The 17,068-nt window shown below is 42.0% G+C and overlaps 1 protein-coding gene across 1 annotated transcript in view; it reads right to left on the reverse strand.

Annotated features, from left to right (window-relative positions):
* Nucleotides 1–15,534: 15,534 nt before the first annotated feature.
* The window catches only part of pole (polymerase (DNA directed), epsilon), a 52,570-nt gene continuing 51,036 nt past the window's right edge, over nt 15,535–17,068 (reverse strand). The window contains exons 45-47 of the mRNA XM_034169563.1: nt 16,651–16,776; nt 16,049–16,138; nt 15,535–15,944 (exon numbers count right to left, since the gene is read on the reverse strand). Of these exons, the coding sequence (XP_034025454.1) occupies nt 15,822–15,944; nt 16,049–16,138; nt 16,651–16,776 (339 nt within the window). The 3' untranslated portion in view covers nt 15,535–15,821. The remainder of the gene's footprint in view (nt 15,945–16,048; nt 16,139–16,650; nt 16,777–17,068) is intronic.

Genomic DNA, 17,068 nt, shown 5'->3' on the forward strand with positions numbered 1-17,068 from the left:
ATGCCTGTACTGGACAAGGCAAGGGAATCTATTGGCACAGCAGCCCCACCAAGACTGTTTTTCACCAGCCGCCACTGCTCATGGTAAATACAAATTTCTTCATACAGTGTCAGTTTTTTTTCCTTTTTTTTAAATATCTGAGATTTCAAATTTTTTCACAGTAACAATGAAGGAAACATCCTGATCGACACAAGCATGTGTTTACAAAAAACACACACAGCTAAATAGAATAAACATATTTTGAAGAGCACAGGAGATACAGTGGCAAGAAAAACATGTAAACTCGAGCCATTACATATCTGAATGTTGGAATGACATCAAACAGTCAAAAAACTTTCAGGCTTCCGTATATAATATAAATATATACATACAGTGGCTTGCAAAAGTATTCAGCCCCTTGGTATTTCACATATTTTAATGTGTTTATGACATTTTAAATACAAAAAGTAAACCAGGCTTCTCAATATAAAAATTTCTGAAATTATTTTCCTTAAACTCAAACTGAAAGTAAATCTCTACAACCTGACATAAATTAATTAAAAATACTAGAAGCACTCAGAGAGTGCAAACCTCCGCCAAGGCCATAGGGTCACTGACCCTAAAGAGATTCCCTCCTTGGCACAGTGATCTATTCAACAATTCAGTGTTACAACCAAAATCAAAATGTATATTAAATGTACCAAATGTAAATGTATATGTAAATGTACCAAAATGTATATTTGACATCCTTGACCATGAAAACATACCACTAGAACTTGGAATCACTTTTATGTCTTTATTAGTTGAAAAGTCATTGTAGAAAAACGATTTTTCTATAATGGCGGTTTTCTTCTGGATCTAGCTCCATAACATTTGAAGCTACATCAAATCTGATGACACCTTACTGAATCAGTACAGATTCAGCTACAATTTGGTGTTAGTTGTGTATCTTTAGCTTCATTTGTCACCTCACACTGACACATTTTCTATTTTCCCTATATTTTTGCATATTCTGGATCATCAGATCCGGAATCCGGATCCAATCATCACCAAACTTTGTTGTTTGATAGAACATTTGACTATGTTACACCTAAATTTTTTTCAAGCCTTTCTGCCTTGTTTTTGTGGAGTTAGAAATTCCCCCTATCCCACAATGGTGAAGAATCCTTTGAAAAATTCCTGGATCCGGATCACCACTAAAATTTAATCACTTGTTCCTCTTGTCATTTCCAACCACTCTACAAAATTTCATCAAAATCCGTTCAAAACGTTTTGAGTTATCCTGCTGACAGACAGACAAACAAACAAACATGACCGAAAACATAACCTCCTTGGCGGAGGTAATAAAAGCCAAGATGATGGGTTGTATAAGTAATCAGCCCCTTTGGTATAATACCTGTAAATAATCAGTTTTATTGCCAGTTCTCTTCAGACAAGCCAGGGGATGGATACATGAGCATTTGCAAGTCACTGAATATGTCTTGGACTTTATTTACATCAGTTGTGAAGAAATACAAACAGTATGGCACTCTATGGTAGATCTGTGTGTAAATCTGAGTAGATAGTTCTCAAAAACTGAGTGACTGTGCAAGAAGGAGAAGACTTGTCTGAAGAAAACTGTCAATTAAACTGATTATTTACAGTATTATACCAAAGGGGCTGATTACTTATGCAACCCATCATCTTGGCTTTTATATTTTTAATTAATTTATATCAAGTTGTAGAGATTTGTTTTCAGTTTGAGTCTAAGGAAGATAATTTTAGAAATTTTTATATTGAGAAGCCTGATTTCCTTTTTGTATTTGAAACACCATACACAAATTAAAATGCATGAAATACCAAGGGGCTGAATATTTTTGCAAGCCACTGTGTATATATATATATATATACAACCCCTGGCAAAAAATTATGGAATCACTGGCCTCGGAGGATGTTCATTCTGTTGGGAAAGTGTAGGTACACGGACCCACAACAGGGGGCGCAAATGAACGGACAATGGAGTAGGTCAAATAACAACACTTTACTGTTGTGAATGCGCACAACAAATACAACAGATTACAACAATGGTCAAAAAGTCAATTCACAAAGATGTCGTGTGGGCAGGCTCGAAGATAGGAGACGTCTGTCCAAAGCAGAACCGGAACCACACGATTTCCTCCGCCACCAGACCCTGGGAATACTGGAGCCGCCAAGTCCCGAACTCCCAGGTGGCCACTGCCTCCGCGTGTCGGACCTGGTACTGCTGGCGAGGAACAACAAACAATTAAATGTGGGCGCGTTTGCACCCAGCAATCCACACGGCAGGAAAACTACCTCCACCTCTCGTTGAAAAAAGAAACAGATTATCTGATGTCCAAACACACACAAGCAACAGATATTCCTGTCACAGTCAGCTGAGAACGTTACCTTCCAGGTAGAAACGATATCTCGGCAAAGAGGTGGAGACGTCGTCCTGCTGATGTACTCCTGCCGATCAGATGATTGGTAACAGCTGTTGCAGGTGATGCGTGACAGCTGTCACCCTGGCTGCTCCTGTGAGGCGGCTGCGCCCTCTGGTGCCTGGAGCCCGCACTCCAGACAGGGCGCCCTCTGGTGGTGGGCCAGCAGTACCTCCTCTTCTGGCGGCCCACGCAACAGGACCCCCCCCTCAACGGGTGCCTCCTGGCGCCCGACCAGGCTTGTCCGGGTGGCGGCGGTAGAAATCGGCCAGGAGGGCCGGGTCCAGGATGAAGCTCCTCTTCACCCAGGAGCGTTCTTCAGGTCCGTACCCCTCCCAGTCCACCAAATACTGGAAGCCCCGGCCCATCCTACGGACATCTAAGAGCCGGCGCACAGTCCAAGCCGGCTCGCCATCGATGATCCGGGCAGGAGGTGGTGCCGGACCGGGAGTACAGAGGGGTGAGGTGTGATGGGGCTTGATCCGGGACACGTGAAAAACGGGATGGATCCGCAGCGAGGCCGGAAGCTGAAGCCTCACTGCGGCTGGACTGATGATCTTGATGATTTTGAACGGACCGATATACCGGTCCTGCAGTTTAGGGGAGTCCACTTGAAGGGGTATGTCCTTGGTAGACAACCACACTGCCTGCCCTGGCTGGTACGTAGGGGCCGGGGTCCGCCGACGGTCTGCATGGGCCTTCGTCCTCATCCGGGCCCTCAGCAAGGCAGAACGGGCGGCACGCCACACCCGACGGCACTTCCGTAGGTGGGCCTGGACCGAGGGCACACCAACCTCTCCCTCAACCACCGGAAACAGAGGAGGTTGGTACCCCAGACATACCTCGAAAGGGGAGAGGCCGGTGACTGACGACACCTGGCTGTTATGAACATACTCGATCCAGGCCAGATGGGTACTCCAGGCCGCCGGGTGCGCGGCTGTCACGCAACGCAGGGCCTGCTCCATCTCCTGATTGGCCCGTTCTGCTTGCCCGTTGGTCTGGGGATGATACCCGGATGAGAGACTCACCGTGGCCCCCAGTTCCCGGCAGAAGCTCCTCCAGACGTGCGAGGAGAACTGGGGACCGCGATCGGAGACGATGTCTGTTGGGATCCCATGCAGCCGGACGACGTGGTGAACCAGGAGGTCCGCTGTCTCCTGGGCCGTCGGGAGCTTCGGGAGGGCCACGAAGTGGGCCGCCTTGGAGAATCGGTCCACTATCGTGAGAATGGTGGTGTTGCCCTGGGACGGCGGGAGGCCCGTGACAAAATCCAGGCCGATGTGGGACCAGGGGCGATGGGGCACGGGCAGCGGCTGGAGCAGTCCCGAAGCCCTGCGATGGTCAGCCTTGCCCCTGGCGCAGGTGGTGCAGGCCTGGATATAATCCCGGACATCGGCCTCTAGGGACGCCCACCAGAAGCGCTGCCGGACAACTGCCACGGTTCTTCGCACCCCTGGATGACAGGAGAGCTTAGAGCCGTGACAGAAGTCCAGGACTGCAGCCCTAGCTTCTGGTGGGACGTAGAGTCTGTTCTTCGGCCCAGTTCCGGGGTCCGGGCTTCGTGCCAGGGCCTCCCGGACGGTTCTCTCTACGTCCCAGGTGAGGGTGGCCACGATAGTGGACTCCGGGATGATGGGTTCCGGTGGATCCGACAACTCCGTTTTGACTTCATCTTCATGTACCCGGGACAAGGCATCCGATCTCTGGTTTTTGGTCCCGGGACGGTAGGTGATCCGGAAGTCAAAACGGCCGAAGAACAATGACCAGCGGGCTTGCCTGGGGTTCAGCCGCTTGGCGGTCCTGATATACTCCAGGTTCCGGTGGTCAGTGAAAACCGTGAATGGCACGGACGTTCCCTCCAACAGATGTCTCCACTCTTCAAGAGCCTCTTTCACCGCAAGGAGTTCTCGATTGCCGACGTCATAATTCCGTTCGGCCGGGGTCAACCTGCGGGAAAAGTAGGCACACGGGTGAAGGACCTTATCGGTCTTCCCGCTCTGGGAAAGCACAGCTCCTATCCCTGAGTCCGAGGCGTCCACTTCAACCACTAACTGGCGACTAGGATCGGGCTGCACCAGAACGGGTGCAGACGAGAAGCGCCGTTTCAACTCCTTGAACGCGGCATCGCAACGATCCGACCAGGTGAAGGGGACTTTTGGTGAGGTCAGGACTGTCAGGGGGCTAACTACCTGACTGTAGCCCTTAATGAACCTCCTGTAGAAATTAGCAAAGCCGAGGAACTGTTGCAGCTTCCTACGGCTAGTGGGTTGGGGCCAGTCTCTCACCGCCGCAACCTTGGCCGGATCAGGAGCGACGGAGTTGGGGGAGATGATAAACCCCAGGAAGGACAAAGATGTGCGGTGGAATTCACGCTTCTCGCCCTTCACAAACAGCCGGTTCTCCAACAACCGCTGCAGGACCTGACGTACATGCCGGACATGAGTCTCAGGATCCGGAGAAAAGATGGAGTATATCGTCTAGATATACGAAGACGAATCAGTGCAGGAAATCCCGCAAGACATCATTAACCAAAGCTTGGAACGTCGCGGGGGCGTTTGTGAGGCCGAACGGCATGACCAGGTACTCAAAGTGACCTAAGGGGGTGTTAAATGCCGTCTTCCACTCGTCTCCCTTCCGGATCCGAACCAGGTGATACGCATTTCTAAGATCTAGCTTAACTTCAACTTCAACTTTTTTTCTTATATAGCGCCAAATCACAACAAACAGTTGCCCCAAGGCGCTCCATATTGTAAGGCAAGGCCATACAATAATTATGAAAAACCCCAACGGTCAAAACGACCCCCTATGAGCAAGCACTTGGCCACAGTGGGAAGGAAAAACTCCCTTTTAACAGGAAGAAACCTCCAGCAGAACCAGGCTCAGGGAGGGGCAGTCTTCTGCTGAGACTGGTTGGGGCTGAGGGAAAAAACCAGGAAAAAGACATGCCGTGAAGGGGGGCAGAGATCGATCACTAATGATTAAATGCAGAGTGATGCATACGGAGCAAAAAGAGAAAGAAACAGTGCATCATGGGAAACCCCCCACAATCTACGTCTAAAGCAGCATAACCAAGGGATGGTCCAGGGTCACCCGATCCAGCCCTAACTATAAGCCTTAGCGAAAAGGAAAGTTTTAAGCCTAATCTTAAAAGTAGAGAGGGTATCTGTCTCCCTGATCTGAATTGGGAGCTGGTTCCACAGGAGAGGAGCCTGAAAGCTGAAGGCTCTGCCTCCCATTCTACTCTTACAAACCCTAGGAACTACAAGTAAGCCCGCAGTCTGAGAGCGAAGCGCTCTAATGGGGTAATATGGTACTACAAGGTCCCTAAGATAAGATGGGACCTGATTATTCAAAACCTTATAAGTAAGAAGAAGAATTTTAAATTCTATTCTAGAATTAACAGGAAGCCAATGAAGAGAGGCCAACACGGGTGAGATATGCTCTCTCCTGCTAGTCCCCGTCAGTACTCTAGCTGCAGCATTCTGAACCAACTGAAGGCTTTTTAGGGAACTTTTAGGACAACCTGATAATAATGAATTACAATAGTCCAGCCTAGAGGAAATAAATGCATGAATTAGTTTTTCAGCATCACTCTGAGACAAGACCTTTCTGATTTTAGAGATATTGCGTAAATGCAAAAAGGCAGTCCTACATATTTGTTTAATATGCGCTTTGAATGACATATCCTGATCAAAAATGACTCCAAGATTTCTCACAGTATTACTAGAGATCAGGGAAATGCCATCCAGAGTATCGATCTGGTTAGACACCATGCTTCTAAGATTTGTGGGGCCAAGTACAATAACTTCAGTTTTATCTGAGTTTAAAAGCAGGAAATTAGAGGTCATCCATGTCTTTATGTCTGTAAGACAATCCTGCAGTTTAGCTAATTGGTGTGTATCCTCTGGCTTCATGGATAGATAAAGCTGGGTATCATCTGCGTAACAATGAAAATTTAAGCAATACCGTCTAATAATACTGCCTAAGGGAAGCATGTATAAAGTGAATAAAATTGGTCCTAGCACAGAACCTTGCGGAACTCCATAATTAACTTTAGTCTGTGAAGAAGATTCCCCATTTACATGAACAAACTGTAATCTATTAGACAAATATGATTCAAACCACCGCAGCGCAGTGCCTTTAATACCTATGACATGCTCTAATCTCTGTAATAAAATTTTATGGTCAACAGTATCAAAAGCAGCACTGAGGTCCAACAGAACAAGCACAGAAACTGTCCGAAGCCATAAGAAGATCATTTGTAACCTTCACTAATGCTGTTTCTGTACTATGATGAATTCTAAAACCTGACTGAAACTCTTCAAATAGACCATTCCTCTGCAGGTGATCAGTTAGCTGTTTTACAACTACCCTCTCAAGAATCTTTGAGAGAAAAGGAAGGTTGGAGATTGGCCTATAATTAGCTAAGATAGCTGGGTCAAGTGATGGCTTTTTAAGTAATGGTTTAATTACTGCCACCTTAAAGGCCTGTGGTACATAACCAACTAACAAAGATAGATTGATCATATTTAAGATTGAAGCATTAAATAATGGTAGGACTTCCTTGAGCAGCCTGGCAGGAATGGGGTCTAATAAACATGTTGATGGTTTGGATGAAGTAACTAATGAAAATAACTCAGACAGAACAATCAGAGAGAAAGAGTCTAACCAAATACTGGCATCACTAAAAGCAGCCAAAGATAACGATACATCTTTGGGATGGTTATGAGTAATTTTTTCTCTAATAGTCAAAATTTTGTTAGCAAAGAAAGTCATGAAGTCATTACTAGTTAAAGTTAATGGAATACTCAGCTCAATAGAGCTCTGACTCTTTGTCAGCCTGGCTACAGTGCTGAAAAGAAACCTGAGGTTATTCTTATTTTCTTCAATTAGTGATGAGTAGAAAGATGTCCTAGCTTTACGGAGGGCTGTTTTATAGAGCAACAAACTCTTTTTCCAGGCTAAGTGAAGATCTTCTTCTTCTGGCGGCCCACACAACACATTCAGTTGTTTAATTTTGTAGAAAAAAAGCAGATCACAGACATGACACAAAACTAAAGTCATTTCAAATGGCAACTTTCTGGCTTTAAGAAACACTATAAGAAATCAGGAAAAAAAAATTGTGGCAGTCAGTAACGGTTACTTTTTTAGACCAAGCAGAGGGAAAAAAATATGGAATCACTCAATTCTGAGGAAAAAATTACGGAATAATGAAAAACAAAATAACGCTCCAACACATCACTAGTATTTTGTTGCACCACCTCTGGCTTTTATAATAGCTTGCAGTCTCTGAGGCATGGACTTAATGAGTGACAAACAGTACTCTTCATCAATCTGGCTCCAACTTTCTCTGATTGCTGTTGCCAGATCAGTTTTGCAGGTTGGAGCCTTGTCATGGACCATTTTCTTCAACTTTCACCAAAGATTTTCAATTGGACTAAGATCCGGACTATTTGCAGGCCATGACATTGACCCTATGTGTCTTTTTGCAAGGAATGTTTTCACAGTTTTTGCTCTATGGCAAGATGCATTATCATCTTGAAAAATGATTTCATCATCCCCAAACATCCTTTCAATTGATGGGATAAGAAAAGTGTCCAAAATATCAACGTAAACTTGTGCATTTATTGATGATGTAATGACAGCCATCTCCCCAGTGCCTTTACCTGACATGCAGCCCCATATCATCAGTGACTGTGGAAATTTACATGTTCTCTTCAGGCAGTCATCTTTATAAATCTCATTGGAACGGCACCAAACAAAAGTTCCAGCATCATCACCTTGCCCAATGCAGATTCGAGATTCATCACTGAATATGACTTTCATCCAGTCATCCACAGTCCACGATTGCTTTTCCTTAGCCCATTGTAACCTTGTTTTTTTTCTGTTTAGGTGTTAATGATGGCTTTCGTTTAGCTTTTCTGTATGTAAATCCCATTTCCTTTAGGCAGTTTCTTACAGTTCGGTCACAGACGTTGACTCCAGTTTCCTCCCATTCGTCCCTCATTTGTTTTGTTGTGCATTTTCGATTTTTGAGACATATTGCTTTAAGTTTTCTGTCTTGACGCTTTGATGTCTTCCTTGGTCTACCAGTATGTTTGCCTTTAACAACCTTCCCATGTTGTTTGTATTTGGTCCAGAGTTTAGACACAGCTGACTGTGAACAACCAACATCTTTTGCAATATTGCATGATGATTTGCCCTCTTTTAAGAGTTTGATAATCCTCTCCTTTGTTTCAATTGACATCTCTCGTGTTGGAGCCATGATTCATGTCAGTCCACTTGGTGCAACAGCTCTCCAAGGTATGATCACTCCTTTTTAGATGCAGACTAACGAGCAGATCTGATTTGATGCAGGTGTTAGTTTTGGGGATGAAAATTTACAGCGTGATTCCATAATTTATTCCTCAGAATTGAGTGAGTCCATATTTTCTTCACTCTGCTTGGTCTAAAAAAGTAACCGTTACTGACTGCCACAATTTTTTTTCTTGATTTCTTATAGTGTTTCTTAAAGCCAGAAAGTTGCCATTTGAAATTACTTTAGTTTTGTGTCATGTCTGTGATCTGCTTTTTTTCTACAAAATTAAACAACTGAATGAACATCCTCCGAGGCCAGTGATTCCATAATTTTTGCCAGGAGTTGTTTGTATATATATATATATATATATATATATATATTCAAAAATTATGCCCTTTAAACGTAGTGAAAATGAATCTCTACAATGTGACATAAAGTCAATAAAAATACTAGAGCACCACTCAGAGCACAAACCTTTCCCAACGCTATTTTCTAATTCCACAAATTTTTACCCTAGAAAAAAATTTTGAAGGTCAAAGTCTTGCTAGCAGTGACTTTTCATAAGCTAAAATATAATACAAAATATAAATCCAAAAGGCTTTCCAATGTTAAAATCAAATATCTGCTAAATTACAATATGAATCAGGTGTGGATCAAACTTAGTTTATTCATTGTGTCATTATCACAAATGAGAGTGATTGAGATACAATGCAAAATGTACACCATATGGGCTTTTCAATATTAGATTCAAATGTCCACAAAATCCACAATCCGGATCAGATTCAGATCAAACTTTGTCAGATGATAGTGAGTGCCAGTCTGCACCTCACTTTCAAATATGAGTGTGATTGGGGCATGTTTGGTGAAGACATAATGTAAACATATATATGACATATGATATAAAATTGTGGGCTCCAGGCTATTCACAGACAAACAGGGGCGATAACATAACCTTCTGCAACTTTGTTGGCGGAGGTAGTAAAAGCTAATATAAATGTTGCATGAGTAATTGCACCCTTTAGTGGAACGCAAGCAAATCACCTCTTTTACAGCAAGTGAAGCAGCTTTGCTCTGAGTTGTGTTGTTTTGTACTCCTTCCACTCATTCCCTTCAGGACGTGAACGTATGATTTCTGGCGTGGAAAGGGGCTCTATAACCAATCCCAGGGCTCTGACCTTGTGGCTCCTTTTTGCTGTTGCACAGCGACTCCTGCTGGTTTCCATCACGTTTCAAATCAGGGGATGGATACATGAACATTTCCAAGACACTGAATATGTCTTGGATGTAATTTGCATAAATTTCTATACAAACAGTATGGTAGTGTGTGGTAAATCTGTCTGAAGGAGGCAGTTTTCAAAAACTGGATGACCGCACAAGACTAGTGAGGAAAACCATCAAGACAACACTGAAGACATTACAGAGTTCTGTAGCTGCGACTGGAAGAATTGTGCATAGTCCAAGTTTTGCATCACAACGCAGCAAAGGATTTCCATGCAACAAAACAGATCAAATCGTGGCTTACTTCACCCATGTGGCTTCTGGCAAACTATAGCTGTATTCTGAAGTCTTCTTTTTGATAAAATCCTGCTCTATACTACTTCATCATGAAGCTGTATAACCATTGATGCAACATGCAGAGATACGGTTGCAGACTGCATTATGTCACTGGTCAAGATTGTGTTTCCCTTCACATTTATGCTTCTTTGACAATGGTAATTCATGCACCATTGCCTTCTCTTTGATAAGTGATATGTACGATCCTCCACTGCACAAAAAAGAGGGTTCTTACATTTGTAGGCCTGCACTAGCAACAAGTAGACTGTGCAATGATTCCTCTTTTCTTCATTCTTCTGACTGCATTGCAAAATGCAACAGTTGAAATAATCAATCAATCTTTTTTTTATATAGCGCCAAATCACAACAAACAGTTGCCCCAAGGCGCTTTGTATTGTAAGGCAAGGCCATACAATAATTAGGTAAAACCCCAACGGTCAAAACGACCCCCTGTGAGCAAGCACTTGGCTACAGTGGGAAGGAAAAACTCCCTTTTAACAGGAAGAAACCTCCAGCAGAACCAGGCTCAGGGAGGGGCAGTCTTCTGCTGGGACTGGTTGGGGCTGAGGGAGAGAACCAGGAAAAAAACATGCTGTGGAGGGGAGCAGAGATCGATCACTAATGATTAAATGCAGAGTGGTGCATACAGAGCCAAAAAGAGAAAGAAACAGTGCATCATGGGAACCCCCCAGCAGTCTACGTCTATAGCAGCATAACTAAGGGATGGTTCAGGGTCACCCGATCCAGCCCTAACTATAAGCTTTAGCAAAAAGGAAAGTTTTAAGCCTAATCTTAAAAGTAGAGAGGGTGTCTGTCTCCCTGATCTGAATTGGGAGCTGGTTCCACAGGAGAGGAGCCTGAAAGCTGAAGGCTCTGCCTCCCAATCTACTCTTACAAACCCTAGGAACTACAAGTAAGCCTGCAGTCTGAGAGCGAAGCGCTCTATTGGGGTGATATGGTACTACAAGGTCCCTAAGATAAGATGGGACCTGATTATTCAAAACCTTATAAGTAAGAAGAAGAATTTTAAATTCTATTCTAGAATTAACAGGAAGCCAATGAAGAGAGGCCAATATGGGTGAGATATGCTCTCTCCTTCTAGTCCCCGTCAGTACTCTAGCTGCAGCATTTTGAATTAACTGAAGGCTTTTTAGGGAACTTTTAGGACAACCTGATAATAATGAATTACAATAGTCCAGCCTAGAGGAAATAAATGCATGAATTAGTTTTTCAGCATCACTCTGAGACAAGACCTTTCTGATTTTAGAGATATTGCGTAAATGCAAAAAAGCAGTCCTACATATTTGTTTAATATGCGCTTTGAATGACATATCCTGATCAAAAATGACTCCAAGATTTCTCACAGTATTACTAGAGGTCAGGGTAATGCCATCCAGAGTAAGGATCTGGTTAGACACCATGTTTCTAAGATTTGTGGGGCCAAGTACAATAACTTCAGTTTTATCTGAGTTTAGAAGCAGGAAATTAGTGGTCATCCATGTCTATGTCTGTAAGACAATCCTGCAGTTTAGCTAATTTGTGTCCTCTGGCTTCATGGATAAATAAAGCTGGGTATCATCTGCGTAACAATGAAAATTTAAGCAATACCGTCTAATAATACTATCTAAGGGAAGCATGTATAAAGTGAATAAAATTGGTCCTAGCACAGAACCTTGTGGAACTCCATAATTAACCCTAGTCTGTGAAGAAGATTCCCCATGTACATGAACAAATTGTAATCTATTAGACAAATATGATTCAAACCACCGCAGCGCAGTGCCTTTAATACCTATAGCATGTTCTAATCTCGGTAATAAAAGTTTATGGTCAACAGTATCAAAAGCAGCACTGAGGTCTAACAGAACAAGCACAGAGATGAGTCCACTGTCCGAGGCCATAAGAAGATCATTTGTAACCTTCACTAATGCTGTTTCTGTACTATGATGAATTCTAAAACCTGACTGAAACTCTTCAAATAGACCATTCCTCTGCAGATGATCAGTTAGCTGTTTTACAACTACCCTTTCAAGAATTTTTGAGAGAAAAGGAAGGTTGGAGATTGGCCTATAATTAGCTAAGATAGCTGGGTCAAGTGATGGCTTTTTAAGTAATGGTTTAATTACTGCCACCTTAAATGCCTGTGGTACATAGCCAACTAACAAAGATAGATTGATCATATTTAAGATCGAAGCATTAAATAATGGTAGGGCTTCCTTGAGCAGCCTGGTAGGAATGGGGTCTAATAAACATGTTGATGGTTTGGATGAAGTAACTAATGAAAATAACTCAGACAGAACAATCGGAGAGAATGAGTCTAACCAAATACCGGCATCACTGAAAGCAGCCAAAGATAACGATACGTCTTTGGGATGGTTATGAGTAATTTTTTCTCTAATAGTTAAAATTTTGTTAGCAAAGAAAGTCATGAAGTCATTACTAGTTAAAGTTAATGGAATACTCAGCTCAATAGAGCTCTGACTCTTTGTCAGCCTGGCTACAGTGCTGAAAAGAAACCTGGGGTTGTTCTTATTTTCTTCAATTACTGAGTAGAAAGATGTCCTAGCTTTACGGAGGGCTTTTTTATAGAGCAACAGACTCTTTTTCCAGGCTAAGTGAAGATCTTCTAAATTAGTGAGACGCCATTTCCTCTCCAACTTACGGGTTATCTGCTTTAAGCTACGAGTTTGTGAGAAATAAGTATCTCTCTTTGGGGCTACTAGTGCTGTGCAACTTTTCCTATTACCATAAAGGGGTGTGTCTCTATACCGCATCACCAGCAGCTCCCAGTAAGCATTTTTCTGTTGGGGATGCAAAGCTGTTTGGGAAAACTGTTGAATAAATATTTACAAATACAATGCCAATTTTCACTTTTAACCTGTAAAAAAAATTTTACTTGGAAATATTATTTTGGCTATAGAAAGACTGGATTAAAACGGTGTCACAAGTTATATACTGAGTCATAAAGGTTTCAAGAGGTTTGAAAAAAAAAAACACCATACGACACAGGATATAACAAATTTAACAATTTAAATACAATATGAACTATGTCCGTTAAATAAAATTACCATGAGCAACAAAAACTAGCTGTTGCAGTAATATAAATAACTGAAATGAGGTGTGTTTATGCTGGGGTTTTTTTTTTTCTTCAAAGGTGCTCACATTTTCAGGAAATTACCTGCACTACGTGGATCAAAATGGCCAAAAATAAATACTACTTGAAATAAAAGCTGCACTATAACCAAAATAATGTACCCCAATTAAATATTTAGTCACCATATAAATCATTTCAAAAATGATGAATTAATGGTGGGTATGAGGAGCTCCACTGGGAGGCCAATCAGTAATTGATGTATTGTGGAGTGAACGAATGACTGGTTATACAGACTGCTGAGCTATTAAATCACACTATGCAGAGAAATAAATATGCTATATATATACACAACATCCTGTCAGTCTACAACCCCAATTCCAATGAAGTTGGAACATTGTGTAAAATGTAAATAAAAACAGAATACAATGATTTGCAAATACCCTTCAACCTATATTCAATTGAATACACCACAAAGACAAGATATTTAATGTTCAAACTGATAGACTTTTTTTGTTTTTGTGCAAATATTTGCTCATTTTGAAATGGATGCCTGCAACATGTTTCAAAAATGCTGGGACAGTGGCAACAAAAGACTGGGAAAGTTGATGAATGCTCAAAAACACCTGTTTGGAACATTCCACAGGGGAACAAGTTAATTGGAAACAGGTGAGTGTCATGATTGAGTATAAAAGGAGCATCCCCAAAAGGCTCAGCCGTTCACAAGCAAAGATGGGGCGAGGATCACCACTTTGTGAACAACTGTGTGAAAAAATATTCCAACAGTTTAAGAACAATGTTTTTCAATGTCATCTACAAGTGCAAGTTAAAACTCTACCATGCAAAGCAAAAGCCATACATCAGCAACATCCAGAAACACCGCCACCTTCTCTGGGCCCGAGCTCATTTGAAATGCACAGACGCAAAGTGGTCTGATGAGTCCACATTTCATTGTTTTTGGAAATCATAGACGTCGTGTCCTCTGGACAAAAGGAAAAAGACCATCCAGATTGTTACCAGTGCAAAGTTCAAAAGCCAGCATCTGTGATGGTATGGGGTGTGTTAGTGCCCATGGCATGGGCAACTTACACATCTGTGATGGCACCATCACTGCTGAAAGGTACGTACATCCAGGTTTTGGAGCAACACATACTGCCATCCAAGCAACGTCTTTCAGGGACGTCCCTGCTTATTTCAGCAAGACAATGTCAAGCCACATTCTGCACGTGTTACAACAGTGTGGCTTCGTAGTAAAAGAGTGCAGGTATTAGACTGGCCAGCTTACAGTCCAGACCTGTTGCCCATTGAAAATGTGTGGCGCATTATTATTAAGCGCAAAATTTGATAACGGAGACCCCGGTCTGTTGAACAACTGAAGTCGTACATCAAGCAAGAATGGGAAAGAATTCCACCTACAAAGCTTCAACAATTAGTGTTGTCAGTTCCCAAACGCTTATTAAGTGTTGTTAGAAGGAAAGGTGATGTAACACAGTGGTAAACATACCACTGTCCCAACTTTTTTGAAACGTGTTGCACGTATCCATTTCAAAATGAGCAAATATTTGCACAAAATCAATAAAGTTTATCAGTTTGAACATTAAATATCTTGTCTTTGTGGTGTATTCAATTGAATATAGGTTGAAGAGGATTTGCAAATCATTGTATTCTGTTTTTATTTACATTTTACACAATGTCCCAACTTCATTGGAATTGGGGTTGTAAAATAATGATTCACTTTTCATTTGTTTTTGTTTTTTTAACCGGTTTTAAAAAATTAAAAGAAGAAAAGGAATTCACCGGCTGTACACGTTGATGAGACATTAGACAGTTTTTCACATGGATTTAAATTAGTGGATTTTAAATGATGCATACAAATGTGGCTTGCTTTTTAAATATAATTTCAACAGAAAAATGCTTACTGGGAACTGTAAATTAAGAGTGGGTGATGCAGACATGCCCCTTTTATGTTAAATGGCTTGAGTCCTACATGACAAAATTACTTTAACAGACCTCCTCACAGAGGCCACCAAGTTGATCAGATCATTGATCGAGATTTGAATGACTGAGATTATGAAAACAGATTGATTTCTTGCTGCAGTTAATTAAACATCAATGTACAAATGTTTATGAATATGATATTGCATTTCTGCTAATAAACATCCCTAAAAAACAAATGCTGCAGCTTAAAGACAGGATATTTATTGACAGTCCAATCTTGAAATTAGTACATACAGTATAATACTAAATAGATGAAACCATTTCTACAGTCCACTCATTTCTCTTCAAACCAGTCCTATCAGCATCCATATTGCACACAATCAACCACGTCACTGAAACAGAACTCATCAAGTGTAATGAAGAAGAGCATCAGCAGTGACATCAAAAGAGTCAGAATCCAATATTTTGTAGACTTGAAATAAATTAGCAGGAGCCGAGGATGTGGCTCTCTGCAGTGGATGTGACATTAATGAGTGTTCTGGCTGATCTGTGGGCTCATAATAAGCAGCCAGTTAATGGTTTCCTCCAGAAAGCTCATGTTGTAGTGGGATGCTATGTTCCGAAACACTGTGATCTGCTCAGAGAAACTCTAAAAAGGGAAAGGAACAAAAATGACAAGTTCACTCACGGTCAGTCAGGAAAGGTCACAAGACGTTTAACACTATAAACATGAATGAACTTTAGAGTAGAAACCTTGGCTGAAAAGGTGAGGTCAAAGTCTCCAGCACATTTGCAGTAGATCGGCATGTTTGATTCCTTCACCCCTTTGCATTTGGTGCACACCTTAAAAGACACAAACTTGTTAGAAATCAAACAGCTGAAGACTATTCTGTCAAAAGACACAGGCGTTAAATAAATTCTAATTATTCTAATAAGTAAGGTGGTGTGACAGAAGACGGTTGCCTTCTGTCACACCACCTTACTTATTTCAGCTCTCGTTGATAGAAAAATGTATACAATTTAGCAAATTTTACTTTGGCCCCATCAAGTGATATTTCTTACCATTTCCTCATTGTACCAGAAACTAAAGCATTTCTTTTCCCTTGACACCCCCAAAATATTTGATCTAACCATACTAAAATGAGCTCAAAGCAGAGACATCACCAGTTTCCCTCAGAATTGCACAAAAAATATGCCATCAGAATAAAACATACACGTTTGCCACCATGTCCATTTGGTCAGTTACTTTGTTCATGTGAATGGTTCCTACTAAACTGTCCGAAACGTGACAGAATTTCTTTGTTGTATATTTCGTTGTCCATACCAGTCATTCTGACAGGATGTTTTCCACTCACCAGGTCTTGCAGAGTGTAGCTCATTAGTTTCTTCTGCAGAGCTTCCACCAAACCCATCTCAATAGACTCTGTCTCATACTGAGCCTGACAATTGGAGCAGAACCACTGAGGCAGGACTAATCCATCCTGCCAACACAAAGTACACAAAGTATTGCTGATTTATGGAACTCTGACTTATGCAGTAGATGATGCAAGTTTTATCAACTGTTAATAACCTATTTGAACATCAGTGATTTATCTACCAAGAGATACTGCATATAAACATGCACACAGCTTTTAAGGTGACAGGGAGGTGATGGCCAAGTGGTTAAAGCGGTGGGCTTGTGACTAGAGGATCCTCTGTTCAAATGCCTGTCACAGTGGGGGGGTGGGGGGGGGGGGAAATCACTCAGAGCCCTTGGGCAAAGTCCTTTATCAC

The sequence above is a fragment of the Thalassophryne amazonica genome, chromosome 5 (genome assembly GCF_902500255.1).
Source record: "Thalassophryne amazonica chromosome 5, fThaAma1.1, whole genome shotgun sequence".
In the NCBI taxonomy this organism is placed as follows: Eukaryota; Metazoa; Chordata; class Actinopteri; order Batrachoidiformes; family Batrachoididae; genus Thalassophryne; species Thalassophryne amazonica.